Raw genomic sequence first — 27,906 nt, 5'->3', positions numbered from 1 at the left:
AATATTCTGCCAGATTACAAATTTTTAATAGGACTTCCCATCCTTCAAGTTTGGACTTGAAATCACAACTGAACTAGAGCCACAAACTGCTGAAGTGTGTATTTACTGAAGGCTGTTTTTTTAAAACAAACCAAAGTTATGTTCTTCTGATGTTACTGAATTCTGTAATCTGTTTTAAACGGATTGCAGTGCAGTCTTGAGCACCAGATGGCAGTATTGGTACACTTATTGGATCCTGTGTATTTAAAGCATATTCCCATTTCAGGAAAAGGATGAGTCCTAATTAACAATTTCTGACACCTGAACAAATGTTTTGGCTCCGAAAAGCAAATATGCTTTCCTTTTCTAGCTTGTTACTTTCCTCCAAATAGTATTTGAAATGAGTTGGTACTTCTACATCCTCCAGGAATGCATACGTGCGTGTTCAGTAGATTCAGGAACAGCAAAAGAAAAAAGGGAAACTTTTCTCATCATTGAATTCATAATTGATAAGTGTTTCACTGGTAGAAGATGTGGCGATAGCTACGTGGTTAGATCAAATTAGAGACCGTAACTCTTATCAGCTGCTGTTGGCTGCAGTGATGAAATAGAATGATCGATTTCAGAGACAGTAATAGCAGCTTGGTTTCTGTTTAGTGCGATTTTAAAAAATAAATTATTTTTTTTTATAAAAAAAAACCCTCCAAACCGGTTTAATGCAAATTACAAAGCAAATGCAGTTCATTCTCCTTGTTTCTGGTTGGAACGGGCTGCCGTTGAGTGGGGTGGGGGCTTATGTCAACTCTGCAGTGTTGTTCACACTGAATACGGTAAGTGGCCTCTGAGTGAGTGTTGGGAGCTAGAGTCAGGGGCAGGCAGCAATAAAACACCCAGTGTCAGTGAAGTTAACTCTTCATTCAGAGAAACCAAACCAGCAGAGGCCAAGTGGTCACAGCAACTGTTCCCAGTAGGTCTTGCCCCAGTGAGGCAGTAGCGAGGACTGAAGGTCCCTGCCTTCCCACCGTTCCCTAAGTCTCCTCTTCTCCTGGGTCCTTCCCCACCAACCTGAGACTCCTTCACTTTGTCTCTCTTTGCTCTGCCCTCTTCATTCCTCTTCGTGTTCTGGGAGACCAGGGAGAGGTGAGCTGGGGTGGATCTAGACACAGGGTAAAAACGCTATAAATAAGAAATTAAATCGTTACAACAAAAGGGGGGGAGGCTATGTAAAAATCCATATAAATTCATTTTTGCTCTCTGGCCCAATCTGGTATTGCATGTTTATAACACGTTCAAAACGTATTATTGTGACAGTGTAGCTGAGTCCCTAGCCGCAGTCGGAGGGGAGACTCCCTGGCTTCTTCAGCAGCCTGCCTCCTCTCCTCTCCAGCCTCCACTTCTGCCTCTGGTTCTGGGCCACTCTTTCAGGGTCCTAGTAGGTTAATATGGAAAGAGCCGGTCCTTGAGGTATTGCAGTCCTGAGCTGTTTATGGCTTTATAGGTAAAAACCAGCACTTTGAATTGGGCTCAGAAACGAATTGATAGCCAGTGCAGTCAGACCAGGATCAGTGTAATATGCTGAGACTGTCTTGCCTCATTCTGGCTGCTGAATTCTGTACTAGCTGATGTTTCCGAACCGTCTTCAGAGGCATAACGCATTACAGTAATCTAACCTTGGGGTTACCTTTCAGGTTGCAGCAAAAGTTGTTCTAGTTCAATTGTGCCCCCAGACCCCCTTCCAGGAGGGCAAATCAGTTTCATGCAGAAACCTCATGCTCCCTTGAAACAAGATGCAAGTTAGAGCAGGGACTCCTTGTTTGATGTCAAATTTTCTTTTTCCCCAACCCTCTCAGCTGCAGGCTCAGGTCTCTCTCTCTCACTCTCTCTCTCATTCTCTCTCTCTCACACACACACACACACACACACACAGTGGTACCTCAGGTTAAGTACTTAATTCGTTCCAGAGGTCCGTTCTTAACCTGAAACTGTTCTTAACCTGAAGCACCACTTTTGCTAATGGGGCCTCCTGCTGCTGCTGCGCCGCCGGAGCACGATTTCTGTTCTCATCCTGAAGCAAAGTTCTTAACCCGAGGTACTATTTCTGGGTTAGCAGAGTCTGTAACCTGAAGCGTATGTAACCTGAGGTACCACTGTACTCTTCAAGCCTTGCAGCGGGCTTCCCAGAAGCTTCAGGCTGGTCACTGTGACAGGATGCTAGGCTAAATGACTTGGATGCAGAGATTCCTGGGAGATAAACTTCACCCATGAGGCAATCAGGATGCTGATGGGGGCCGAGTTAGTGTGTTCATCTGCACAGACCCCACTGGTTTACTTTAAATGCAATGCAACTGCTGAAGAGTGCTTTCAGGTTAAAGCTAAATGAGGCGTGTGTGTGTGTGTGTGTGTGTGTGTGTGTGAGAGAGAGAGAGAGAGAGAGAGAGAGAGAGAGAGAGTTAGAGAGAGAGAGCTGGGGTCAGGGGGAAGAGAGAAGCAGAGAATCAGGGTCACTCATGACGTAAGCATCCCATTGACTCATTAGCAAAATGAACAAGCTACAGGACAAGCCTGCTCTGCTGAAAGAAAAGAGAAACTACATTTGTTGCCTTAGTACTAGGTTTGGAACTTCAGCTAAAAAGTCTTTATTGCTTTTTATCCCTGTTTTTAAAAAAGCCTGCACACTTTCCTGCCCCGTGAGGGCAAGATGTACACGTTTACGGTGGAGCCAAGCAGCTATAAATGGCATACAGGTGCTTGACAGAAAGCAGCAAGAAACAATAATTTGTTCTGTGCATGGCGAAAAGCACAGCGAGGGTCTGTCTTTGCTTTAGCAGAAAATGGCTTCCCAGAACCCTTTTCGGTGACTGAATTCATTTTTCCGTGACTGGAGATCAATGGCCTCCATTTGCAAAGAATGGTTAAGAAAAGAATTTGTATCACACAGATTGCTGATTTCCACACCCCCTTTTAATTGTGGAAGTTTTCACGTGTGAGATTAGTGGGAGAGGAATGAGCTGGGCCCCTTTTTTATCATTTTGCCCTATGTCTTGAAAGCAAATAGGAGACCTTTTCTTTTTCATACTTCAAACTTGCGAGGAGGAAGCAAACCACAGCCTCCTTCTCTCTGTCGGCTGTCTCTGAGAAGCGCTTGCGAGAAGAACGCAGCAAGTCCAAAGTTCAGATGTAAAGTGAAAATGCCACCTTTCCGTCTAGGATGGAACAACAACCCCCCTTGTCTTTCTGCACAAGAGTGCCATATAGAACCAACCTGACAACGGAATGACATTAACTTTCATACCACTACAATGCGTTGCGCTCTTTTTCCTCTTTCGCTCTCTCATTCTTTTTGTTCCTGTGCAGTGAAATAATTCCCTTGTAGCTCAAATTCAAATCTAAAAGACATCAAAGTATAATATGAAACAAAATGGAAGGCACCGCAAGTGTCTGAGAGAAAATAGAGAGAGGCACATTACTTTGTAGCTTCCCCTCTCATGCCAAGATTGCAACGCCACAGAAGTCAGGAAGCCACAGTAGGTGCCTTGAATCCCCTTGGTAGGTTAGATTGTTTTTCATCTCTAGTATTTCTAAAGTCTTCCCCCCCCTCTAGTATTAAGGAATACCATTAAAAAGAACCACACCACAACTTAAATATAAGGACATGGTGTGCTATGAAGCATGAAGTTCTATAAATATTTATGCCAAACTACAAAAAAACCATTGACGGTTCTTATTTTCTCAGTCATATTGGGGTCATTTTGTTGTTTTTGACCACTGGGATTGAAGAGCACACACGGCTTTGTACCTTTTTTAGAATGACATTTGGGTATCCGCGCATCTCTCTCTGGCTCTTGATGAATTGATTTCATTTCACAGGTAACTTTGAAAAAGCTGGGACTCAGAAATCAGATCCTACACCTCGTTGGCCACCAACTTGGTGTAAGCTGCTTAGACGTTGTTTCTAAAACTTTTGATGCTGCAACCATCCCATGCGAAATGGGAACTAGTCCTAGTGGGACATGAACATGAGTTCAGTTTTGGGCAGGAAATAGAGTTGAGTTTTGGTTCCAGCACCATGGTTACTTTTTGTGTGTGGAATGCTTTTCCGAGGGAGGCTTACCTGGCGACTTCATTAAATAACTTTAGGCGCCAGACAAAAATATTCCTCTACAACCAGGCCTTTGGCTGATGAAACAATCTATGCCCTTGAACTAATGTATGCTGTTGTGCAGACTTAAAAAAATAAGAATTTTTTTTTTAAAAAAACAAACAAAACACAAATGTATCTGAAACATCTCAGTCATGGGGGAAAAAATCCATAGTGTTTGCCCAAAGGTGGAAAGAAGAATCAGCTCCAAACAAAGAGAACTGGCAGCAAAAACTACTTGAATATGCAGAAATGATGAAACTTACTGGAGGATTAAGAAATCAAGAAGAGAGAATTTTTAATCAAGAGTGGGGATCATTTATTAAATATTTAAAGAACTATTGTAAACAGCTTAAAACTTTAGCAGGACTGATATAAACATGTGCAGATGGCGATGTTGAAATTTTAAGTGTAAGAGATTAATTATAATTAGTTTTTAATGTTGGAAATGCAGAAAAAAAGAAGAGATAACTTATGTAACAGCAGAAAGGGAGGGATGGAAGTCAATGTTAATGTCAAATGTATAAAAGAATATCTGATATCTTCTGTAAAATGTGTGTGTGTGTATGAGAGATATGAATCAATTGGATCTGGGTTGTTCGGGTCTGGCTGATCTCTTGGAAGATAGTTACTGGCATAATTACCTCATGCCAAGTCATACAATTGTTTCATGTAGCTCAGTATTGCTTACACCAGGGTTTCCCCAGCTTGAGTCTCCAGCTGTTTTTGGACTACAGTTCCCATCACCCCTGACCACTGGTCCCACTAGCTAGGGATGATGGGAATTGTAGTCCAAAATCAGCTGGAGACCCGCGTTTGGGTAGTCCTGACTGGCAACAGCTTTCTGGGGTTTCAGAGAGAGCCCTACCTTGAGATGGTGGGGATTATTTGGGGCCTTCTGCACACTAGGCAGATGCTGTACCATTGAGCTTAGAATCTGCCCTTCTTAGTGAAAGACTTTTCTATTAGAAAAAGCCCTGATAGCGGTCTTGTCACTGGCTCTGTACTGATTAGTATAGCGGCATGGTCCTTAGGTCTTACAGTCTCTGTTGCCACTCTGGCATCACAGGGGCTATGGCACCCTCCCAAAGGCTTTCACTGGTGCTCTTTCTGGGCTGCTGCCCCAGAGCCTGAGCTTTCATTAAAAAAAGAAAACAAGTCTCTAGCCCTCCTAGAAAGAAAGCTATGGGGCGAAATGTGCAGGTAGCTTCTAAGCGATATATGCGGATTGAGAATGATCGTGGTGTGACCACCTTGTATATTTTCCTCCAGTACTGCATGCTATTAGACAGCAAATGCATTTTGTGTGTGTGTGCGCGCACACACACACAATTGCATTATTGTGTGATCTCCACAACAGAATCAGCCAGAAATAGCTGACACACCTCATGGTAAGCATGAGGTGGTTCGGGGATGGCTTTGTCCACCATTTTGTTATATACCATACAGTACTGCCCTTGGCAGGCATTTTGTGCTGTGCTGCTCCCCTCATACCAGCAGTTTTGTGACTGTCACCCCTGGCACTCTCTCAGATTTGAAATGGGCCCACTGTATGGCCCTAAAGTTCTTTGGACATGGGAATAGGCACTATTACAGGCCTCTGAGTAAAAATACATTGGATTGGGCAGCATGTTTGCCAGGCAGGACAGGATTGAAGGGAGAGGACCTTATTAAACAAAATTAATTCCAGGTTTTCCTGGAATAGTATTTGTTTAACAGGGAGTCTAGCTGTTTTGCTTGTGAGGATCCAGCTCAAAACTTTCAGCTTTGAAACTCCTCCTGTGATACCAACCCACGATAGGAGTCATGGTAAATATATTTTCCTGCAGAAGGAGCCTTCCAGGCAATTGTGCAATATTAGGAACAAATTTAGGGACAATATTAGGAACAGATTGAGCAACATGCATGCAAATTTAGCCCCTTGGTAATATCGTCTTTAGTGATGTATGGAAGTGAGAGCTGGACCATAAAAAGGCTGATCGCTGAAGAATTGATGCTTTTGAATTATGGTGCTGGAGGAGACTCTTGAGAGTCCCATGGACTGCAAGAAGATCAAACGTATCCATTCTTAAGGAAATCAGCCCTGAGTGCTCACTGGAAGGACAGATCGTGAAGCTGAGGCTCCAATACTTTGGCCACCTCATGAGAAGAGAAGACTCCCTGGAAAAGACCCTGATGTTGGGAAAGATGGAGGGCACAAGGAGAAGGGGACGACAGAGGACGAGATGGTTGGACAGTGTTCTCGAGGCTACCAGCATGAGTTTGACCAAGCTGCGGGAGGCAGTGGAAGACAGGAGTGCCTGGCGTGCTCTGGTCCATGGGGTCATGAAGAGTCGGACACGACTAAACGACTAAATAACAATATCGTCTTGGTTGGTAAAAAGGCTTATTTACAGCTGGAGGAATAATTCAGTACGGATTAATTCTGTGTGGTATATACTCTGCATTGATGAATTACAGAATATATTTGAGATGAGGGTGTCCTCATACCATCACACATTTTGAGGCTATAAGTTTGATTAAAGTTGCTCTTTGTCGGTCACTAGATGGCATTGCCTGCCTGTGTTCTCAGAAAATGGAAGTGTGTCCATGTTGAGCTGTCAGAGCTTCCCAAGTACTTGCTAATATTAGAAGGATGCATACTTTCTGCCTGCCTTTCTCTTTAAACAAAACCAATTAATTCTTTTCTCTGAATCCAGCATATTGGCTTTATGGATGGATGGAATGCTTGGCAGAAAGACACAAAATGCTTCTTGAGGCTGTTTGGAAAGACATAAATCATACCTTGTTTTTCCTTTTTTAACAAGAAAGGGTCTCTGGTTAACAAAACGGCATCTAGAAGCAGGTTGAACTCTCTCAACTTCTTACTCAAGTTTATGTTGCTTTTGCAGGTCGCTTGCCTAATACGGGTTCCCTCTGAAGTTGTGAAACAGAGAGCACAAGTTTCTCCTTCTTCCAGTACCTTACGGATCCTTACCAATACTGTATGCGAAGAGGTATGAACTGAAGCAATAATATATTATTCCTGTGCTTACCCCTGCCTACACTTCTATCTCCTTATACTGTGCTTTCCCATGTGTCAAATTTGAGTTTTGTAAGCTCCTCAGGGCAGGGACCTGGCCTCTTTCCACTCTGTAAAGCACAAATATGCATGGGTGGCAGTGGATAAATAAACCAAAAAGCAGTTTTTTGTTAAGGAGAGTCTCTGAGCTGCTAATTTCTTGAGAACGGAAAGATGTTACTGTATTCTCCAGAATGATTCCCAAAGTCCTTCTGGACCAGATATTCAAACTCCCTGTTGGTCTCTTACCAAGCAGTCTGCAGAAACCCCAGGGGTCATATTGCCATTTTGTTACAAGTAGCCCCCGTTTAAAAGTGTAAAATGGCGAATTGAGAAAGTAGTTGTTCTGGGTTGGGGTGTGCATATTGGGAGGTTTGCATTGTTGCACTGTAGTCAAAGGAGTGACTACTTCAGGGGGGAGGGAGTCACAAAAATTGGCCTACAGTAAATAAACTGACACAGCAATGGAGCAGTTTAGCTATGCACTATTTGAAGAAGTGCCTTGTTTTGTAAGTTCTGAATATTCCAACATTCAGCTTCATTGAATGGCCCAGAGCAGGCATAGGCAAACTCGGCCCTCCAGATGTTTTGGGACTACAACTCCCATCATCCCTAGCTAACAGGACCAGTGGTCAGGGATGATAGGAGTTGTAGTCCCAAAACATCTGGAGGGCTGAGTTTGCCTATGCCTGGCCCAGAGTGTCTTCTAAGAGGAGGTTTTTTTGGGTGTGTGTTTTTAGAATTGTCATGGGCAAGGATTTAGCCTGTGTACATCCACTGAATTTTGGGTGAAACTGGAGGATGACCAGACAGATCACCAAGAAGCCTCAAAAGACCAGCAAATAAGCCAAAGCAGGTCATGTGAAGAAGTATGGATAGGCCTGTGGTTTGTCCAGAGCAATGAAGCAGCTTGACCTGGCTCTCCTCGTCTTCTGTTTTGACATATCCACCTTGGTGTGGATGTGTTCCTAGGATCTCCCTTGGCCAGTTCTGCAGGAGGCTGGATTGACAACAACGTAGAAGTAACAAGTCATACTGACAGGTAGCTGGTGTTGTAAGATCATCAGCGGACCAGATCTGTACAATACACACAAAGTATTCTGGCACTCTTCTGAGAGCCTTTTTTTCTTCAGAGTGGGCCTGGAATTGTTGTGTAAGATGCCAGATGTGGACGACCAACATACTTGTTGCCTGGCACAGATAAATTTGCAACCTTAATGTTGCAGGATTTGCTGCTGCAGACCAGAAACTGAGAAGAGCGTTAATCAAAGATAATAGGTGGACTGCAAAGTTTGATCGGCAGTGTGATATATAAACTTATTTGTGTCGGTCTGTGTTTTAATATATATATGCATAAATTGGTTAACTCTGTTTTTTAATGGTGTATCTATTTACATTCTGTATAGCGTGTATAGGACATGTATTTCTTTTTGGTGGTGGTTGAAATGACCATGATAGTTGGAGCAACAAATAAATTTGGTTGCTCTTCAGATTGGGCATGACCCAAAGCTGTTAAATATTAAGGGTTATTCATTAAATGTTTGGCTGTCCACCAGTCTCAAAGACTCCCTTTCTCTGTTCATGTGCATTTGGAATACCTGATGGCTTTAGATACCAGCTATGCATGGCAAGAATGTGTTGACATATTCCCATTCTTCTAACTTAAGAATGCAATATATTATCCTTTCGATGTGCCACTGTGACTGATTATTTTTTAGTAGCCGTTAAGCAAGTTTTGAAAGTGGGGATAAAGCCCTCCCATGTTGGTAAAGCTAGGGAGACAACCTATAGTGTGTTTATAATCAATATTGTCAATTTGCTGGAAGCCTGAGCATTACGCTTAGTAAAGCTGTAATACCTGCCATGTAATCATCCGTAAATTGCAGTCTTTGCTAACATAATTCCCAATCGCTGAAGTTTTCTCTTGTTTATTCGCAGGGTATTCTGGGACTCTACCGAGGTTATAAAAGCACAGTATTAAGAGAGGTAACACGTTTCCCCCTCCCCTTTTAAAATGATCTATGTCTTTTGGATTTCCTTCAGTTATTTCTTTTTCTCCAGATGTGTTATGGTAGTAATACGACTGAAATGGAAACGATGAAATTTTGTAAACAGTTCTCTCTCGTGCTTCCCTTTACCTGGCCCTCTCGGACAATGCCTCCTTTAAACTTCCATCTCATAGGGAGAAAGAGTCAGTTAGATTTAAATGGAGAGCCTATGCTGGATCAGGCCCATGGTCCATCTGGTCCAGCGTCCTACTCTCACAGTGGCCAGCTAGATGCCTGTGGGAAGCTTGCAAGCAGGCCATTTGAGTGCAGCGGCACTCTCCCTACTTGTGATTCCCAGAAACTGGTATTCAGAGGAATGTCGCTTCCAACAGCCAAGGGAGAAGGTAACCATCTACCATGGATAGCCTACTCCTCCATGAATCATCTTACTGTCTGAACTACAGGCCACCCAAGGGCATGTATTTCTCTTCCATTCAATGGGTCTGCTCTGCATAGGACTGGCACTGAGGACCACCCGTCGTTCTTATAATGACCAGCTGGGTTCAGCTCAGATTGCCTGAGGGTGAAAGTTGGGGCAGATCCAAAGGCTGCTGGTCTCTCAGCAGAGGTGAGGCAGTGGCCATGTTTCTTTACTCTCCCGTTCTGCAGCTCGATAGAGCGGCTGCTACTAAAGGACAGCGGAGGGGCTCCTGTGCCTCAAATGGCGCCTCTCGCCATTGTGCCGTGAGCCCCTTTAGTACGATTAAAAACAACAATACAAACATCGGCTCCCATCTTTGTTAGGGACTATGGTAATCTCCAGGACGATCTACTGCATTTTCCTTTTATCTGGGCTCCTTGTTACTTTGGGAGCGGCCGCATTGTTCCAGGGCGAACTCTCCCTCAGGCGCTGTTGATGTACTATCAGGCACTGGCTGGCGATGCTTCGTAACATCGTAGGTGAATAAGAAACAAAACACACAGGCCCGTGGGAGCATGCGAGAACAGCGTGCTTCAAAGAAGTTGTCTTGGCATCTGGGATAAATTTTAAAACCTTACATAACAACAACCTGCTGGATCAGTCCAGTGGCTCATCCAGTCCGCGAGATCCACAAGCAGGACCCAAACACAAGAACATCCTCCTGTAGCTTCCAACTATTGATATTCAGAATTATTTTTTCCCCTCCAGCCATGGGCGCAGAGTCTAGCCATTGTGGCTAGTAGCAATCAGTAGCCCTCTGCACCTTGAATTTGTCTAATCCCCTTTGAAAGCCACCTGGGTGGCTTCTGTGGGAGTGAGCGCCATAATTTAACTACGCACCGCGTGAAGATTCAGGCAGCAGGTTGGCAGTCTGGAAGAAGAGAAGGAGCATAGCACCAGTATAACAGAATTATAGAGTTGGAAGGGACTGAGTCTGATCTAGTCCAACCCCTTGCAGCGCCAGTGTGGTGTAGTGGTTAAGAGCGGTAGTCTCGTAATCTGGTGAACCGGGTTCACGTCCCCGCTCCTCCACATGCAGCTGCTGGGTGACCTTGGGCTAGTCACACTTCTCTGAAGTCTCTCAGCCCCACTCACCTCACAAAGTGTTTGTTGTTGGGGAGGAAGGGAAAGGAGAATGTTAGCCGCTTTGAGACTCCTTCGGGTAGTGATAAAGCGAGATATCAAATCCAAACTCCTCTTCTTCTTTTGTACAACGTGGGACTCAAACCCATGACTAAGAGTTTCATGCTCTAATTGAGCTACGCTTCCCCTAATCTCAAAAGTTGTTTCCTCCCTATCCCTTCTTTTTCTCCTTGCATTTTTTTTTTGAAGAATGGGGCCATAATACTGCATTAATGAAAAATGAAATGGAATAACAACAACTTGAGCAAGCTCCCGATTCTTCAACTAGCACATAGTTTATACTGTTGTCTGAAGTGCCAGTTTGCTAGCGTTCCTTCCAAAGTTTATTTATTCCTTTAAAGCAAGGGTAGGCAGTGTGGTGCCCACCTGAAATTGCTGGACTACAACCTCCCCCTCCCTGAGCCCAATGGTCACATTGACTGGGGATTATGGGAGTTGTAGTCCAACAACATTTGGGAGGGCCTCACAGGGACTGCCCCTGCTTTAAATGCTTTCTTCTGTGCACGTACTGACCGCCTCAGGTTTCAAACAAAACAACAGGAGCTCCATGTCCTGTGTAAATACTATCATATAACAATAAGAAATCCCACACTTAGTCTAGCTCTAGGTAGTGGGGAATGGTGATGAGGGTTTCTTTGTTCTCGTACCTCTCTGTGTGTCGGGGGGGGGGGAGGGGAAGAGTTATTTGTTTGAAGAGGTGACACCTGCTTTTCTCAAACGTAACCCCCGCTATATCTTCATCCTGTACTTATTTTCTGCCTCACTAAGCACATGTTACTTGTTGCGATTTCATCTGGTTTCAGGCAAGGAAAAGAAAAGAAAAAGGGCAACAAGGCTTTTTGATTTCTCTGAGGGGTTCTGAATAAATGAATAAAATGCAACTGCCAAAGAATACTGATTTATTATTATTATTATTTGGCATACTAACTGATGATAAAACGCACGGCTGCTACTGGATGCTATTCTCTCTCTCAAAAATAAAATAAAATAATGTTTTTTTGATATGTGTCAGGTCGGTGATTAATTTCTGGTTGGGTCTCTTACGTATGTGACCCTGCCAAGAAAAACTCTTGGGTACTCAAAATGGCGACACTTTGTTGGGGCCCTTTCTGTTATGTGAATTCACAAAAGGTCCTTCAGAGCCATTTTCAGTCGAAATATTGCTCCCCACACACCACAGCTTGAACATCTACCTTAATAGAATGAATAACAAATTATGGTTGAATGAGATTCACCTTCACTTCAGATTGAAACAAATCGTGAATGACCAACTTCTCTTAAATTTAACTCCAGCTTGTTCTTTTACTGGGCATATAATGAACAAAAACAGTTGTGTGCATGCACATACTTGTGTACACACACACACACACACACACAGACAGACACACACACACACACACACACACACACACACACACACTTGTTGCCCAGGGATTTCTGCACTGAATGGGAGTCATGCTGTGAACTGCTAGATACTTCACTGTTCTTTTTCTGCACTAGTTTCATAACTAGATGTGGTAGAAACCACACACTTCTCCTCTTTTTCCTGTCCCTGTTTATCTGAGGAGAAACAAAATCCAGCATGATGTCACTGCAGCCCAGCCAATGGCAGCCAGTGAAGTGTCGTGGAGGTGGAGACCTTGCCACAAGGTTGACCTTGAGCTACGTGGTGCAACTTTGTAGGTGTTACCAAAACCGGGAGAGGGAACGTGGTGATGCTGTCTTTGGCAGCACATATGCAGCTCCCATTGCATGTAATTCAATTTAGTTATCTATTTTTACGTCTCTGAGCCTGCCGATAACATTTTCTCCAGGTTCCTGTAGCAGCACGGTTAAAACCTGGAAGATGACAAGGCGAGCAAATTACACCTAAGCATCCTAAAAAATGTTCTTTTGGCTGCTGCTTAACCAACCCCATGCAAATACAGCAGTGCAGAAATGAAGTTTAGTTAATCGGGCAGAATGGGTGCTTTATGAAGGTGCTGCAGGCATTGGGAACCCAACTGCATACAACAGAAGTGAAGGATTTGGACGCAGCTTTGTCTGAATTTGCAGGACTGCGAAAGCAAATCGATGTGTGGGGTAGATCTTGTGCAAAGTGTGAGCATACTGATAAAGCCAATTGTACAGGGAATTGTGCATTCATGATCTTGCAGTTTGGTGATGACATCTATAGCTCCTCTGCTGAAAGTTTATCCTAGTAAGCTGAGCCAGGCTTTTCCATTTCTGGAGAATTCATTTTATTAACTATGACCAAGGAGAACATCTGTTAAAATTCCATTACATTTAGTTCATGGGAAAAAGGGGGCGGTAAAGGAGGGAAGCCCTCTCCGATCCTAAATTCTCCTTAGACTTTTCTTTTTTCCTCTGAAGCTAACATTCTTTTAACAGATGTCTGAAATGGACATTATAATGAATGAAAACTTAGCATTGAAACTAGCCTTTTACGCAACTGCAGCTTTCACTGTGGTTTAGGTGTAATGATTTATTCTGCATAGTAATAATGCAATTAACGCTAACACACCTTGCATTATTTAAATTGCTTTCTGCATTGCTGCGGATTTGCATTAAGCCTTCTCAGGGTCCTTTTCCCCCGGTGACTTAGAAGATTTTAAAATTTTTTCAGAAATGCAATGAAAAGACTAAAATGTATTGCGGGCATACTGAGCTGTTTTCCCACCCCCACCCCATACCAGGTCTAAATTTGCCCCTGGGTCAAATGCTCCACTGCCCCCTTAGTCATGAGGGTGGTTACTGTCTGTGCCCCCCCCCGGAAGTATGTAGAGTTGCAGAAAGAAGTTGGAAGAGTGATTCTTTCTCCCCATTTCCTCTTTCAACTCTCTGTGCTTTTCCAAGCTTATATTAATTCAATTGGTTCTGACTGGGTTGTTTGGAAAACCAAAGTATGTGTGTCAACATGTACTTTCTCTTTCTGTGTCCCCGGGGGGTTGGGTGGGGGCGTGTGATATGGTAAGGTGGGAGGCAAGGAACCAAAAGATGGAGTCCGCAGCACTTGCATCAAAGTCGAAATGCACCCACAGGCCTAAAAATGTTGGTGACCTTAGCACAACACATTAATCCGGAAGGTTTTTTTGTTAATTGGAATTTAAGTATGACTGAGGATGGAAGGCACCAGACGAAAACAATCCGCTTTCCTTTGGGTCTGTGGTTCTGGAGCAGGCATAGGCAAACTCGGCCCTCCAGGTGTTTTGGGACTACAACTCCCATCATCTCTAGCTAACAGGACCAGTGGTCAGAGATGATGGGCATTGTAGTCCCAAAACATCTGGAGGGCTGAGTTTGCCTATGCCTGTTCCGGAGCAACAGAAGAGCAGGTACAATCCTTGGAAGAAAAATCTTTTCCTAAAGTGATGTTAGCTATGATAGCTTGCTCCGGGCTGGCTTTGATTTTTATTCATATGCTACTCAAGGGCTGAACCAAATAGGAAACACTGGAGGATTATTACAACTTAATATCTTTCAGATGCAGTGTTTGCAACTGCTGTGATCAACACGTGCGGTGGAATTCTATAGTAAGCATATGCAGATGGGCCATGAAACGAGAGCTGGGCTCATGTTGCACTTTAAATATACCTCTCCATATTGATCAGGTTGCCTGTATCAGGACTTTTTCTACAACTGCTGGGCCCCTAAACTTGTCCCCCTACACAACCAAATAAAGAAACGACGACGTAGGTTTGCAGGGCAGCTACTCCACTCAATCCTTTGGCTGTATGTTTGATATAAATTGCATGTGTGCAAAGACCTGAAGGCAAACAGTGCAGTGCCACTTTGGCTTTGGGCTCATTTTGTGCAATCATAGAATTGTAGAGCTGGAAGGGACCACTAGGGTCATCTAGTCCAGCCCCAACTTGGAGCTCAAACCCACAACCCTGGGATTCAGAGTCACATGCTCTATTTCATATGTAACATTAGCTTCAAACATGAAAACTTTGGAAAAGCAGCTTCTAATATACAGTAGTACCTCGGGTTACAGACGCTTCAGGTTACAGACTCCGCTAACCCAGAAATAGAACCTCGGGTTAAGAACTTTGCTTCAGGATAAGAACAGAAATCGTGTGGCAGCGGCGCAGCAGGCCCCATTAGCTAAAGTGGTACCTCAGGTTAAGAACAATTTCAGGTTAAGAATGGACCTCCAGAATGAATTAAGTTCTTAACCCGAGGGTACCACTGTATAGTATGGTATATTTCATCACCTCAAATTTAGTTCCTCATAGGGTTATGAGTGCCTATAAGAACATGACTGGCCTGAAAAAACACTGGAACCACCGTCACTTGATTTCCGTTTTTCAAAAGGCTAACATGATGTTGATGTCACCCACAAATTGTGCCACAATTTAAATAACTGCATGGAATGGGGAGGAAGGTTTGTGGCCTTTGGGTGTTGTTGGACTACAGTTCCCATCAGCCCCAGCCAGCATAGCATGTGGTCAGGGCTGATGGGAGTTGTAGTCCAACAACAGATTATCTACCTCTGCTGTAAAACATTTCCCCTCCTGCGTTGAGAGGCAAAGTTTTCGTTTTTAGTAAGATCAGCCGTGTGACACCATCTTTTTCATGTTCACAAGGAGTTCTTAATACGTGGGATTTAAAAAGGAATTTTCTTTCATGGAGCAATGTTTGCTCTTGATTTAAGTTGGTGGAAAGCTTCCCATTTTCTTCCTTCCGTTCAGATTTAAGTTATCTCTGCAGGCATACTCACTTGCTCCATGCACCAGGGATCGGGACCGTAGACTCTGTCAAGCAGCCAACATTTTTTTGGATTTCCAAGGAATTTAGACTGGCTATCACAACACTGAGAGAGGAATGTGGAGGTGATGGGTGGCTTGAAGAGGCAGATTTGGAATATAAATACACTGTCAGAAAAAAAAATGGTGTAGAAGCTTCCCTTAAATAGGTATTGTTGTGTCCCAACTGGGACACAAACTGCTCCTTCCATCCTCCTCCTGCCTGCGTGAATCAACTTCTTTTCTAGGTTAGAAATAACTATTTAATATAATGATGTCTCAACAGCTGCAACTGCAGTTTAGCTTCTAAACCAGAGCCTGAAGAAAGATTCATCTGGGTTCCAGTCTCTAGTTTAGAATCAATCTAGAAGAACCTTTGGCTACACTGGGACAGCTGTTGCCATTATCGCTGACCAGGAAAAGGAAAACGTATGACCCCAATAGAGTCTACTACTCCTTCGTTCCCAGCTCTGTTTAATGAGATATTTCAACTGGAGATTTGGGAACCGTTTTATGAGCTAAGTACAGTGGTACCTCTACTTACGGACGCGATCCATTCCGGGGTGCCATTCGCACCCTGAGAAGTCTGTAAGTAGAGCACTGCTTCTGTGCATGTGTGTGACGTGAGAGATCGCTCCTGCGCATGCACGAAGCAGCGAACCCGGAAGGAAACACTTCTGGGTTTGCCGCGTTCGTAACCTGAAAAAATGCAACGTGAAGCAAACGCAACCTGAGGTAGGACTGTATGTGCTCTTCCATATATTGATGCCTCCTTTGTAAAATGCCCACTGCCTTGACTTTTAAGCCAAGCCGTGAATTCTGTATTCAGTCTGTAGTGTGCCTAAATAATTTGCTTGGACTAGTTCTTTTTGAAGGTGGAGGTTTATTCAACGTAGAAAATTTAGCTCTGTTTGCTAAAGGCAACAATTTTGTATCTTTAATTGTAAAGTCAATTTGAAGGCTTTTCAGTCGGGTCTCATTGCACTAAAAACAACAACAAGAAAACGAAGTAGGGTTGAGTGACAATTCCTTAACAATACTCTAGAGGGTGCCTGATGTCTGCATTGTTTGGAGGTGCTTAAACCACACAAGGTCTTTATTTTTACATTGGAGAAACCTGTTCAAGCTACTTTATCCTTCGCTTTACTTTTCGTAGAAGAGAACTCCATATCAAACTCACTATGGTTTGCTTGACTGAGGGCTTTAGAAATAAAGAAACCAAGCAAGATGTGGATTACTATGATTTATCAGATTGGTTTTCAAACAGCTGAATTTTAATGGGAAGCGAGTAAAAGTCTTCCAAATCTTTAGTTCTTGCCTCACTTTTGAAACACCATTTAGATAGTAATCCCAAATCAGATGATCTAAAGAAAACAAATTGGGATGCTTCAGAAACAAAAGGTTTGTCATAGCCTTTGGTGACTATGAATTTGATAGCAAGGGCCACCTTCAGTCTGCTAAAAAATGATTTTACCTTTAGTCTGCTTAAAAAAAAAAAAAAGCTCAACAGCTGTTTTGTCCGGATTTTCACTGTTTGAAATATGGCAATCCTAAAACCTTGTGAGCTTCACCCTCTCCCGTATAGTGGATTTTCAGTTGTCTCCAGCTATAGTTGAAACTGTAGAGCAATTGATGTTGTCTTTCAGAATAATCACCCCAAAAAATTTTCAATGAGCAACAATTCCCTTGAAACTGATCACCCCGCCCTCATCTCCGGTGCAACCTGGGGTAGGTTTTGTGAACGTTAAGAAGCCAATCGATTGCTAAGTACTGATTTTTTAAAAAAATCTTTTAGGTGACTTTTAAAGTATGTTTTGAAAGTGGTGGTGTTTCAGAAGCTGCTAATTTGTGTGAAACCAATTGCATATGTTACTCAAGTAGTCTGGCCAGTTCTCCTCAAAAGTAATCTTAACACCTGCCGATTTTCAACTGAAAATTAATTTCAAGCACCATTAACCCCCCCCCCCACAAAATTTACACTTGCCAGTCATCTTTAAAGGATATTTAAGGCTGGTATATGGGGACCCAAAGTTGAAAAAGGCTGATCTAGACAAAATAGCCTCATCTAGCTGGTGCATTAATCTGTGAAGATAGTTAAAGACTACAAGTGACGACTCATGAGAGACTTACTAAGTCCACAGAAGTTACAACCCTGCAAAAAAAAATTTTTTTGGTACTATCCTGCAATACTATGCCCACTGAGGACAAGGGGAAGCCCACTCCCCTGTGACAAGCATGGAAATGCCTGCTTCTTGCCTCTTAGCAGGCCACTAAAAACAAAACAAGCAGTTTTTGTATTACACAGAAAGATGGAAGTGTATGAAGCAATCTCCCAGTCTTGTACCAGTCTGCAGGATTTACATCATGGTTATAGAGAGTCTTTCCTTCCTTGTGGCTAGCATGAAACTCAAGTGGGCTAGTAGAGAAGGGATAAGGTGGCCTAATCTTTCCTCAACCTGTGTACTTGCTTGTCTGCAAGGAATTATTAGTCACCTATAGCTACCAAGTGAGCTGTTAAATACAAGATTGGCTACCTGCCAGGGATATTGGAAAGCTTCAATAGATCAACAGTTTTAGACCGTCACTTCATAATGTTCCAAAATTTCCTGACTCCTTTGTGCTCGCTAGCATAACTCTATAGGATTTGACCAAGCAATGAAAGTAATTGGATTCTAGGGCACTTTCAGGCACAAAAGTAGACTGTCTAAAACAGTTCAGCGCCAAGGGCCTTCTGGCGGTTCCCTCACTGCGAGAAGCCAAGTTACAGGGAACCAGGTAGAGGGCCTTCTCGGTAGTGGCGCCCGCCCTGTGGAACGCCCTCCCATCAGTTGTCAAGGAAATAAACAACTACCAGACTTTTAGAAGACATCTGAAGGTAACCCTGTTTAGGCAAGTTTTTAATGTTTGATGTTATATTGTATTTTTAATATTTTGTTGGAAGCAGCCCAGAGTGGCTGGGAAAACCCAGCCAGTTAGGCGGGGTAAAACTAATAAATTATTATTATTATTATTATTATTATTATTATTATTATTATTATATTTTCATTAACATTAATTTCATCCCTGTTTCAACGTGTCTTATTTCAATGTATCTCTGCTTGAATAATAGTAGTATGGTTTCAAGTATCATTGTTGAGTACAAGGTCTAAATCTGTACTGTGAGAGCGGCTGGACCTTCCTTAACTGCAAAGTTATTGCTTAAAGAGATTGATTTAAAATTTGCATTCTGCGAAAGGCAATGTCTTCTACGAGAATTAATGGGAAGAGTACTGTTAATGTTGCATAACCTGCACAAAAATGACTTCATTCTGGCACTCCGTCAGTATAATTATATGTGTTTTTGTATGTTTGTATATGCGATAATATCCTTGCACGTGTACTATTCCCAAATCCCCCTCACAGATGACTACACCTTTTCCTGCCTTCCCCCCCTTCCCCCTTCATCTCCTTCTTACCAAGAAAGGATCACAGCCATCAAAATTGGCAAGCGTTAAGCATGATAATTAGTTCAATACACTGACCAATTCTCTGAATTACAAGTTCAAAGGAACATGTGGACATGGATGAAATCAGATTTTGGCATTTCTCACTCTGATTGTTCCAGGACACTTGGAGCTTCTTTCATCTGTAAATAACTGATGGGTTTTAATGCCTGGCTCAAAATACTTCAAACACGTTTTGCAAAGTTTTGTTTTTAGTCTTAGAGCTAATTTTATGTCGCAGCTTTGAACCATATTAATGAAATTATTCATGTTTTTGTGATTTCAAGGAGTGCTTGTGGATTTTTTATTTTTTATTTTAATTAAGAAGCTTTTTACTCTTGGATTAGTATGCAAGGCATATGTCTTTGTACTGTGTTATATGTTTCCCCCAATTCGTTAGTTTAAAAGGCCAGATGGTAAATTCAAAATATTATTTCTTAATCTTTATTTCCACACACCCCTTCTCCAAGGAGCTCATGCTTCCCTCTTTCTTCCTACAGTGAGGTTGGTAAGACTTGAGATAGAGTCACCCAGCGAGCTTCATGGTTGAAAAAGGATGTGAACCCAGTTTTCCTCAGTCATAAGCCCTATTCTCATTTTCTAAGCATGTTTGCTGGATGCAGAGAATGCATGAGAACATAATAATAGCCTGTTGGGTCAAGCCAATAGCCCATCTAGCCCAGCATCCTGTTCTCACAGTGGCCAGCCGGGTGCCTGTAGGGGAAGACTAGGGAGCAGAACATGAGTGCAAGAGCACTCTCCCCTCCCATGGTTGCCGGTGAGATTCTGCTCAACCCAGAGAGGACAGGGGCAGAAGGTGTGTGCAAGACGCACAATTGCATGTATAACTTTTATTCCATTTGACCAGGAACCCTATGTGGTCACTGCCCCCACCCCTTGCAAACAGTGAAAACAGGGCTACAGTAATAATAATAATAATAATAATAATAATAATAATAATAATAATAATTTATTATTTATACCCCGCCCATCTGGCTGGGCTTCCCCAGCCACTCTGGGCAGCTTCCAAAAAAAATTAAAATAATGTAATACATCAAACATTAAAAACTTCCCTAAACAGGGCTGCCTTCAGATGTCTTCTAAAAGTCTGGTAGTTGTTGTTCTCTTTGACATCTGGTGGGAGGGCGTTCCACAGGGAGGGCGCCACTACCGAGAAGGCCCTCTGCCTGGTTCCCTGTAACTTGGCTTCTCGCAACGAGGGAACCCCCAGAAGGCCCTCAGTGCTGGACCTCCACGTCCGGGCTGAACGATGGGGGTGGAGATGCTCCTTCAGGTATACTGGACCGAGGCAGTTTGGGGCTTTAAAGGTCAGCACCAACACTTTGAATTGTGCTCGGAAACGTACTGGGAGCCAATGTAGGTCTTTCAAGTCTTAACACCATACTGGCTCTTGCTTTCTTGAATCTTCTTTAAGTATTACCTCATGAAAGTAGTGCCCTTCATTTAACGGCAGATTTGGGCTGAAAATTTGAAAAGGATTAAGCCCCTCCTGATGACAGAAAATTGAGTGGGTCACTGACCTTTAAGGGCTTTCTCTGCGCTGCTGCGATGTGCGCACTCGAGTAAGAAGGTTCCCCAAAATTTTAAGGCAATACTGTGTTTTTGTAAAGGCGAGGTAACTTGAGTATGAAGAATAATGGCTTGCTTTGAAAGTGATAGGCTGTTTGGTTGGGAGAACCAGTTCTCGGACTTTGGTTTGTTTCAGCTGCTCTGGTTGATTTCAGTGGGGCTTGGAGCATTTTGTGGATTGGGGTTAAGAATTTTACAACACTAGTGTATGCCAGTGTATTTCTCAAATGTGTGTCCCAAACGATTTGTGGGCTACAACTCCCATCATGCCTAGCTAGCAGGACCAGCGGTCAGGGATGATGGGAGTTGTAGTCCAACAACAGCTGGGGACCCAAGTTTGAGAAACACTGCACTAGTGGTTAAAGCTTGTTTGGAACTTTCTTTCTTTCTTGGCTGATCCTAAATGACCCTAATTTTTGCTTCCCTGGTCACAGGTGGTGAACCTGGAGGGAAGATTTCTCTAAGTGTTGGAGCGTTATTAACAGCGACATTCAGGGACCTGTTTTTTGTTTTGTTTCCCTTGCAACCCAGAAATTTCCAGTATTTTAATTTGGGTGATTTTGGCCCCAAAATTACACCCCCCCCACAAGCATTACAATACCTACAATGAGTTATAACTGACGTGCTGTTTTTCTGCTGCTAACTTCTAGTGGTTGGATCTCAGCTCTGTTCTGCCTTTGTTCTTACTGTTATTCCCAGCAGTATACCATCTGAGGTAATCATATTACAGTGTGTCAGCTGCAATTATAACTCCCCATATTTACATCTCTAGTCTCATCTGTGTTTACATCTATGCTTAGCTAGGCAGGGCACTGCACAAGTGGTGTGTTGGATGTGTCCTGAGCATAGAAAAAAGTACTGTACTAGGTATAATGTCCCCTTCTAGAATCTACGCATGTATGGTGATTAGTTCTGATAATGCCCTTATCTGCTTTGCGGGTAAGATGAATACTCTTGTTCATATTTGGTCATACTTAGGCTGTATTCAGCCTGTAACTTATACTTAACCTGTGTTTAAAGTCATTTGTTTTAAGTCACCTTAAGTACAGATATATTGTAGAAAGGTGACAAATTAATTAATGTTTAAAGTAATTGTGCCTGGGAGCTGGCTTCAGTAAGGCTCCCAATAATTTGCCCAAGCAATTTTTGAAACCCTTAACATTTTATTGGTTCCCTCACAATTCCTTCGAAAATGGGAAAGCTGCTGTTTGATTTTGATTTGTTGAAGGAATAAGTTCTTTAACAAGTTTTGGACAGAGTTCAGAACAAATTGCTTCGCTGACCCTGCTCCAGAGCAAAGTTTCGGTAATATGCTTAGAACTTGCTTCAGTTCATTCTCTCTCTTTCTTTTAATGGCAAAGTACCACAAATACCACAATGCATTGTCTACAAAGTAATAGCCAGGTGGGCAGCTAGGGGAAAAACTGTGCAAGTAGAGGGAACATTCTGGAGTGACATCATCCTGTTAGAATTCTTTTCAGCGTTGGAACAAATTCATCTCACACCTGCTAAGCTTGGCAGCCAACTTCATTTCCATCTCATGGTGGAGTGGCGGAGGTGGGGGAAGGGGACAGAATTTAGAAAATACCTTTAGAGGGTGCCTGTATATTTTGTGTGTGTGAATACACACACACACACACACACACACACACACACAGCACAGCACATGGTATGCAAGGAAAGAGTGAAAAGAGAAAGAAGTCTGAAAGAAATAAGATTCTGCCTTCAAAATAAGATGGAAAGACTGAAAGTCAAGGATTTAAGTAGTGGCGGGGCTTAGATATTCTCTCCCAGCCCCTAAGCTCTTCTACAGACTGACTTTTTCCATGTGCGTAAGCAGGCAAGGCCTGCAAGCTACTGGGTTTGAGTTTCGAGGGTTCCTCTCAAGGTGTTTCTCATGGATTATCTCAGTTCTATTCCAGGAATGAGTAAGAGATTCATTTTTCTCTCTCTGCCATCCCCGCTTCCAATTTTTTGTGTCTCTCCCTCTCAGCTGTCATTTCCCTCAGCCATCATTTGTCACAGTTCTCACCTCCACTGAGAATTCTCCTCCAGAAATTGGGTAGAAACATCCTTAATTCATGTAACTGGAAACTAATTACTAATGTAACTATAAGGCTGTTGCAAATTGGTGGTCTTTATTTGAACCAGGAATATGGTTGGGGGGTTTGTGTGTGAGAGACATTTATTTTTGAAAAGGAGTGGTAGCAGAAGGAAAAGTATGGTAGGCAGTTGGATGAGGTGGGCATAAAAGAGGGACAGAGAATCCCGTTAGATAGTGAAAGCTGAACACTGGAAAAGTTTGTCGCTTATAAGGTCTCGGAAATTGCTTTGATAAAGAGAATAAGCACATGAAATCATTTCCTTTGCAGATTCACTGGAATTCTTCCATGATGTAAGGTTTATGTAAAACAGCCCCAGGTGGTACAAGAGAGGTACAACCATGGACTTTGGATAGCTGAAATCAGTGGTTGCACTTCTGGTTTTAACACAGTGTTATTTTTATGTTTCACTTGTCAGTGTCTGGAACAAATAGCTAAAAGGGAACCATTCCCCCCCCCCCCGTAATCTTCTATTTCTTTAAGACATGTTTTGTTGCGTGCAAAGAGAAACGTCACGTGGAATGCGTTCCTTAACAACTAACAAGGCATATCCCTTTTCTCTTTAATATAAAAATGATTTGAATTGTGATTTTTATATGAGGAATTGTTATAGGAAAGTCTCATCAGATGAGTGGATGGCAGGTAAATCCCAAGGCTGTGCGAAGCTGAATTTGCTGCTGCTGTGTTTATATTTAGCTGAAGGGGGTCATTTTTTTAAAAAAACCATCTTGTCAGTCAGTCAGTCAGTCAAATCTTTTTGCTTAAAACCACTGGCCATCACAAAAATAAAGAAATTCAAGCCATTTTGAGGTACGCTTTGGCATAACTGATCCCTAGCACGCCAGACCCAATGTTGTCCAAGGAAATTTTGTCTAAATTTTGTCCATTGGGCTGCTAATGCAAACAGAAACCTTATACTGTATGTAGTGTTATAACTAACATAACCAGGAAAGAATTCCAGGGGAATGTCATAATATGGTGCTGTTTCCCTGTAAAAGTCAATAGTAGAAACTAGCCATAAGAGGCCTTGCTCCAGTTCCTGAGAGTTTTGCAAGTTGACAGACTCAGCGCCAGCATCTACGTTCTGCTTCTCTAAGGATTGAAAAATGTGCAAGCTTGTTAATTTGGTCATTGGGGTCTTTATTTTCTTTGCGTACAGCTTTTGGGCTTCAGCTAGGACCACTTTGCCTTTGCCTAGTGAAGGGTCATTTGCTTTACAAGTCTTTGATGCTTGCTATATCAGCTGTTTTCCTCCCAGCATTTATGGTACAGCTGTGTAGAGGCTCTTTTCATCCATCCATGCTGATAATTCATTTGAACTTAGGCATCCAAGAATTTAACCATTCACTTCCTGCAATTGGGGAAAGAGCGGTAGGATAGGTTTTGTAGATTAGAATTGTTCTCCACTAAGAAGTCCTAACATCGAGACTGAACATATAAAAATCACGTTCGCAGATTGTGGGTTGTATCATACTTAAAGTAGACCCATCAGAATTAATAATGACTAGTTTAACTCCATGGATTTCTGTGAGTCTATACTGAGTACAACTTACTTGGGTGAAAACCCACATTGTTTCTTCAGATAGTTATTACAGTACAAATCAGTGATTGAAGTAGTCTATAGAATCAAGGTTTTTGGTGTTGTGAATAAATGGTTTCATGGCACAGAGAAGGAATTTGTAAAAAGGAAAAGGGAAAAAAGTGGGGTATGGCTGCCCCAGCTATTACCAAAATTGCAACCTCACATTGAAAATAGCCAAAGAGCTGGTGCTGATTATTCATGCAGATTGTCACTGATTAGTTTCTAATTTCCTACTTCGTTACAATAAAAAAGAGATGATTAATATCAATCACAATAGCAGTTTCTCCTGATAACCTTACATCATCAACTTCGATTCAAGTTAAATAAAACAACTTTTGGGGGGGGGGGGGAGAGCAAATGCAAAGAAACAAACAAAAATCAAATGAATAACTTACACGTTGCTTTTAAATGACACCTAATCCTGCATTAGCACATACGGCGTCTTGTACTTGCATGTTCTAATAAATTATGAAAGTATTTTGCATACTGTTACCAATGTTGTTAAATTTTAATCATAGATATGATGCCTTAGACCCATGATAGTCAATTCAACAGGTGTATTTTACAAATTACACCTGATAGAAGCCAGTTGCAAGTTAGTTTGTATGAAAGTAGCACATCTTTAAAGATGATGCACCTTACAACTGGGCAAGCGTCTTGTGATGTTTCTTAAACTGATCATTGTCCCCCCCCCCAACTCGTTTCCTTTTTTGGATTGCTTGCATTTAGCAACCTGCAAGTGCAGTGGCTAGTATCACCTAGCAGAATTCTGGTTGCTTGATTATATTATGTAGATGACACAAGGCAGACTCTAGCAGGGGTGTGTGCTAGAAGGAGTTAGGTTTTAATGCATTTCCCCCCTGACAAAATGTCTGGATTTTTATTATATCACAGGCAAAATGAACATAAAAAGAGCCAACTGGATCAGGCCAACGGCCCGTCTAGTCTATGAAGGGCCAGGCCTCCCAATGTTATATCCAAATGTAGCACTTGATTATTTTTTTCCTATGGGAATGAATGGCAGCCATTTAGTGATGGCACAAGAAAAGAAAAATCACATGCAGAAGGAGCAAAGCATATTTCTAGAGTTGTATCCCACGTCTTAAGATATCTGCAAGAAAAATGATAGTATATGTTAATGACATAGTCCAGTAATGGAGGGGCAAGTGCCTTGTTTTTTAGAGGGGGCACTTGTCCTTCGGCCCCCCCTCTGGTGCTGCCCACACAGCTATTAACTTATCTTGAAAGAAGTGACGCTTGTGCACTCGGGGACATTATTGTGGTGGGTGTGAAACTACTCCCTCACCCCTGATGGCCCAGCAATTAAGAATTAAACCTACTCCTATCTAGGAAATCTGACCCATTCTTTGCGTAGCCCATCCTTGGTTCTGTTTCTTGGTTGCTGTAGTGCAGTGCCTTTACAAAGCATTTCTGAGAATTCTGGGATTGCACACTGTAAAGATGGGCAGTAGTGGACAACCTTCCCCAAAGACAACTCATCCACAGTTACTAATGTGTGAGCTATAGAGCGCTCGCTTTCACATAAGGCACCACAAACATGACTGGTGCTCCATATAAGCTGAGTTGACACCCTAGAACATGCCCCAGAATTGTTTTCAAGACTGAAAGGGCTCATCAACAGAATAATCCTTATAAGTTGAGCTTGCTTGGGCATGAAGGAGCTCACATGAAGCTTTAGGTTCCGGCATTCGCCTTTACACTGCCAGGAGAAAGACCCCTGCAGAGCTTGTATGAATTCTGGCTTGTTACTTAGAAACCAGAAAATGTGTTGTTAAATACACTGTTCAGTTTCTAAATAAGCTAACTCCAAACCCAGGTTTATGAAGCTGGCTTGTGAAACGAACCAGAATTTGGTTTTAAACAGCAAACCCTGGTTCGTCTGTAGTGGCACGCAAGGTTTTGTGGAAACTGAAGCTAAAGAAGTCCTCAACCTGGCTCCATCAGTGTGTGTGTCAGAAGGGTGTTGCAGGAGCCGAAGACTTGTAGCGGCTCCTTCCTGCTAAGGCACGTAGCACTAAACCGTGGTTTAACATTGCATGCAAACTGATTCTTCCACCACAGACTAATAGGGCTCCTTCTTTCCCTGGACCTTCTTGTTTTTCTTAGAAAATTTCCCTTCTTAAAATCTGTTGTTGTTTAGTCGTTTAGTCGTGTGCGACTCTTCGTGACCCCATGGACCAGGGCATGGTCTTAAAATCTAGTGTCATGCAAATAGTGTTCCTTTTAATTACAAATGAGCCAGTTCATTCTCACTAACATTTTGTAAATATTAGTCAGATTTTGTCCTCATTAAGTATCAACAATGACGGTATCACTCTCTTGCAAAATAACCAATACTTTGATGGCCAAAAACAACAATCTGAGAATAAGCAATATGACATATGTTTGTTGGGCCTCATGAATGTGAGCACTTCCGGAGCCAGAGAGGCAGGAGCAGCCAAGCATATTCAGTTTTGATTTTCAGGCAAATATATGTTGTCTTGCATGTTGTGCTACCTCTTCTCCCTTTGCATTAAAGAATTAAGGGTACAGTAGAGATTGTATACACAACCTTATGGTATTTAGTTCTCTGCTTGCAATGTTACTCAGATTTTTGTTTTTGTTTCAAGAGGAAATGTATCGTCAGAATCTCCTTTCTTGTAATTTGAATCCATTGGTTTTGGTCCTACCTCTGGAGGAGCAGAAAACAAGCTTGTTCCATCTTCCATGTGACAGCCCTTAAGGTATTTGAAGGTGGCTATCATATCTCCTCTCAGTCTCCTCTTTTCCAGGCTAAGCACACCCAGCTCCTTCAACTGTTCCTCATAAGGCTTGGTTTCCAGACCCTTGGTCATCTTGGTTGCCCACATGTTTGTGGTGCCCAAAACTGGGCACTGGACACCAGTTGTGGTCTGACCAAAGCAGAATAGAGTGGTACTATTCCTTCCCTTGATCTGCATAGTCTACTTCTGTTGCTGCTGCTGCATCACACTGTTGACTGATGTTCAGCTTGTGGCCTACTAAGACCCTTAGATCCTTTTCACATGTACTGCTGTCAAGCCAGGTGTGCCCCATCTTATATTTATGCATCTGGTTGTTCCAGCCTTAACGTAGAACCTTACATTCATACGTATATTAGCCGGGCTATTAAGAGACAGTCCATTTTCCTCCCATATATCTTTATATAAGCGGAATCATTCGGCTGCTTCCTGCTAGTAAGCTGAGCATCTGAGGAAAGTGACTGCAGAGTTTCCTACCCTCCTGTAAGGAGACGAGTCTCTTGCAGCAGAGCAGCTGGCTGAGACGTACCAGCTTGCGCCCATCTGTTGGCAACCATTGTTTGATGTACACACTGCTTTTAGATACAGAAGGTTGTCATGTGTATGGAACATGTATTCCACCAGAGGAAACGAGCATTGCCATTCACTGGTTTCAGTTTTCTTTATACTATCTCTCAACGATATGTTTTAAAGTAAATTCAAGCTCTCCATCTGAATCTGCTGGCCACCTGATAACATGTTGTGTGTGTGCGTGCACACACTCACACGCATGCACACACACAGTATAGCAGTTTCTCCTAAGGGAGGGAGAAGGTGGGTAAAACTAGCATGC

At 42.6% G+C, this 27,906-nt stretch overlaps 1 protein-coding gene across 3 annotated transcripts in view; it reads left to right on the top strand.

Annotated features, from left to right (window-relative positions):
* Positions 1-27,906, top strand: part of SLC25A26 (solute carrier family 25 member 26) — a 123,998-nt gene that overhangs the window by 19,738 nt on the left and 76,354 nt on the right. For all 3 annotated transcript variants that reach the window (XM_053378294.1, XM_053378293.1, XM_053378292.1), the window contains exons 4-5: positions 7,009-7,113; positions 9,117-9,164. In XM_053378294.1, the coding sequence (XP_053234269.1) occupies positions 7,009-7,113; positions 9,117-9,164 (153 nt within the window). The remainder of the gene's footprint in view (positions 1-7,008; positions 7,114-9,116; positions 9,165-27,906) is intronic.

The sequence above is a fragment of the Podarcis raffonei genome, chromosome 2 (assembly GCF_027172205.1).
Source record: "Podarcis raffonei isolate rPodRaf1 chromosome 2, rPodRaf1.pri, whole genome shotgun sequence".
Taxonomy (NCBI): Eukaryota; Metazoa; Chordata; class Lepidosauria; order Squamata; family Lacertidae; genus Podarcis; species Podarcis raffonei.
The sequence above is the reverse complement of the archived record's forward strand: the minus strand, read 5'-3'. Positions and strand labels throughout refer to the sequence as shown.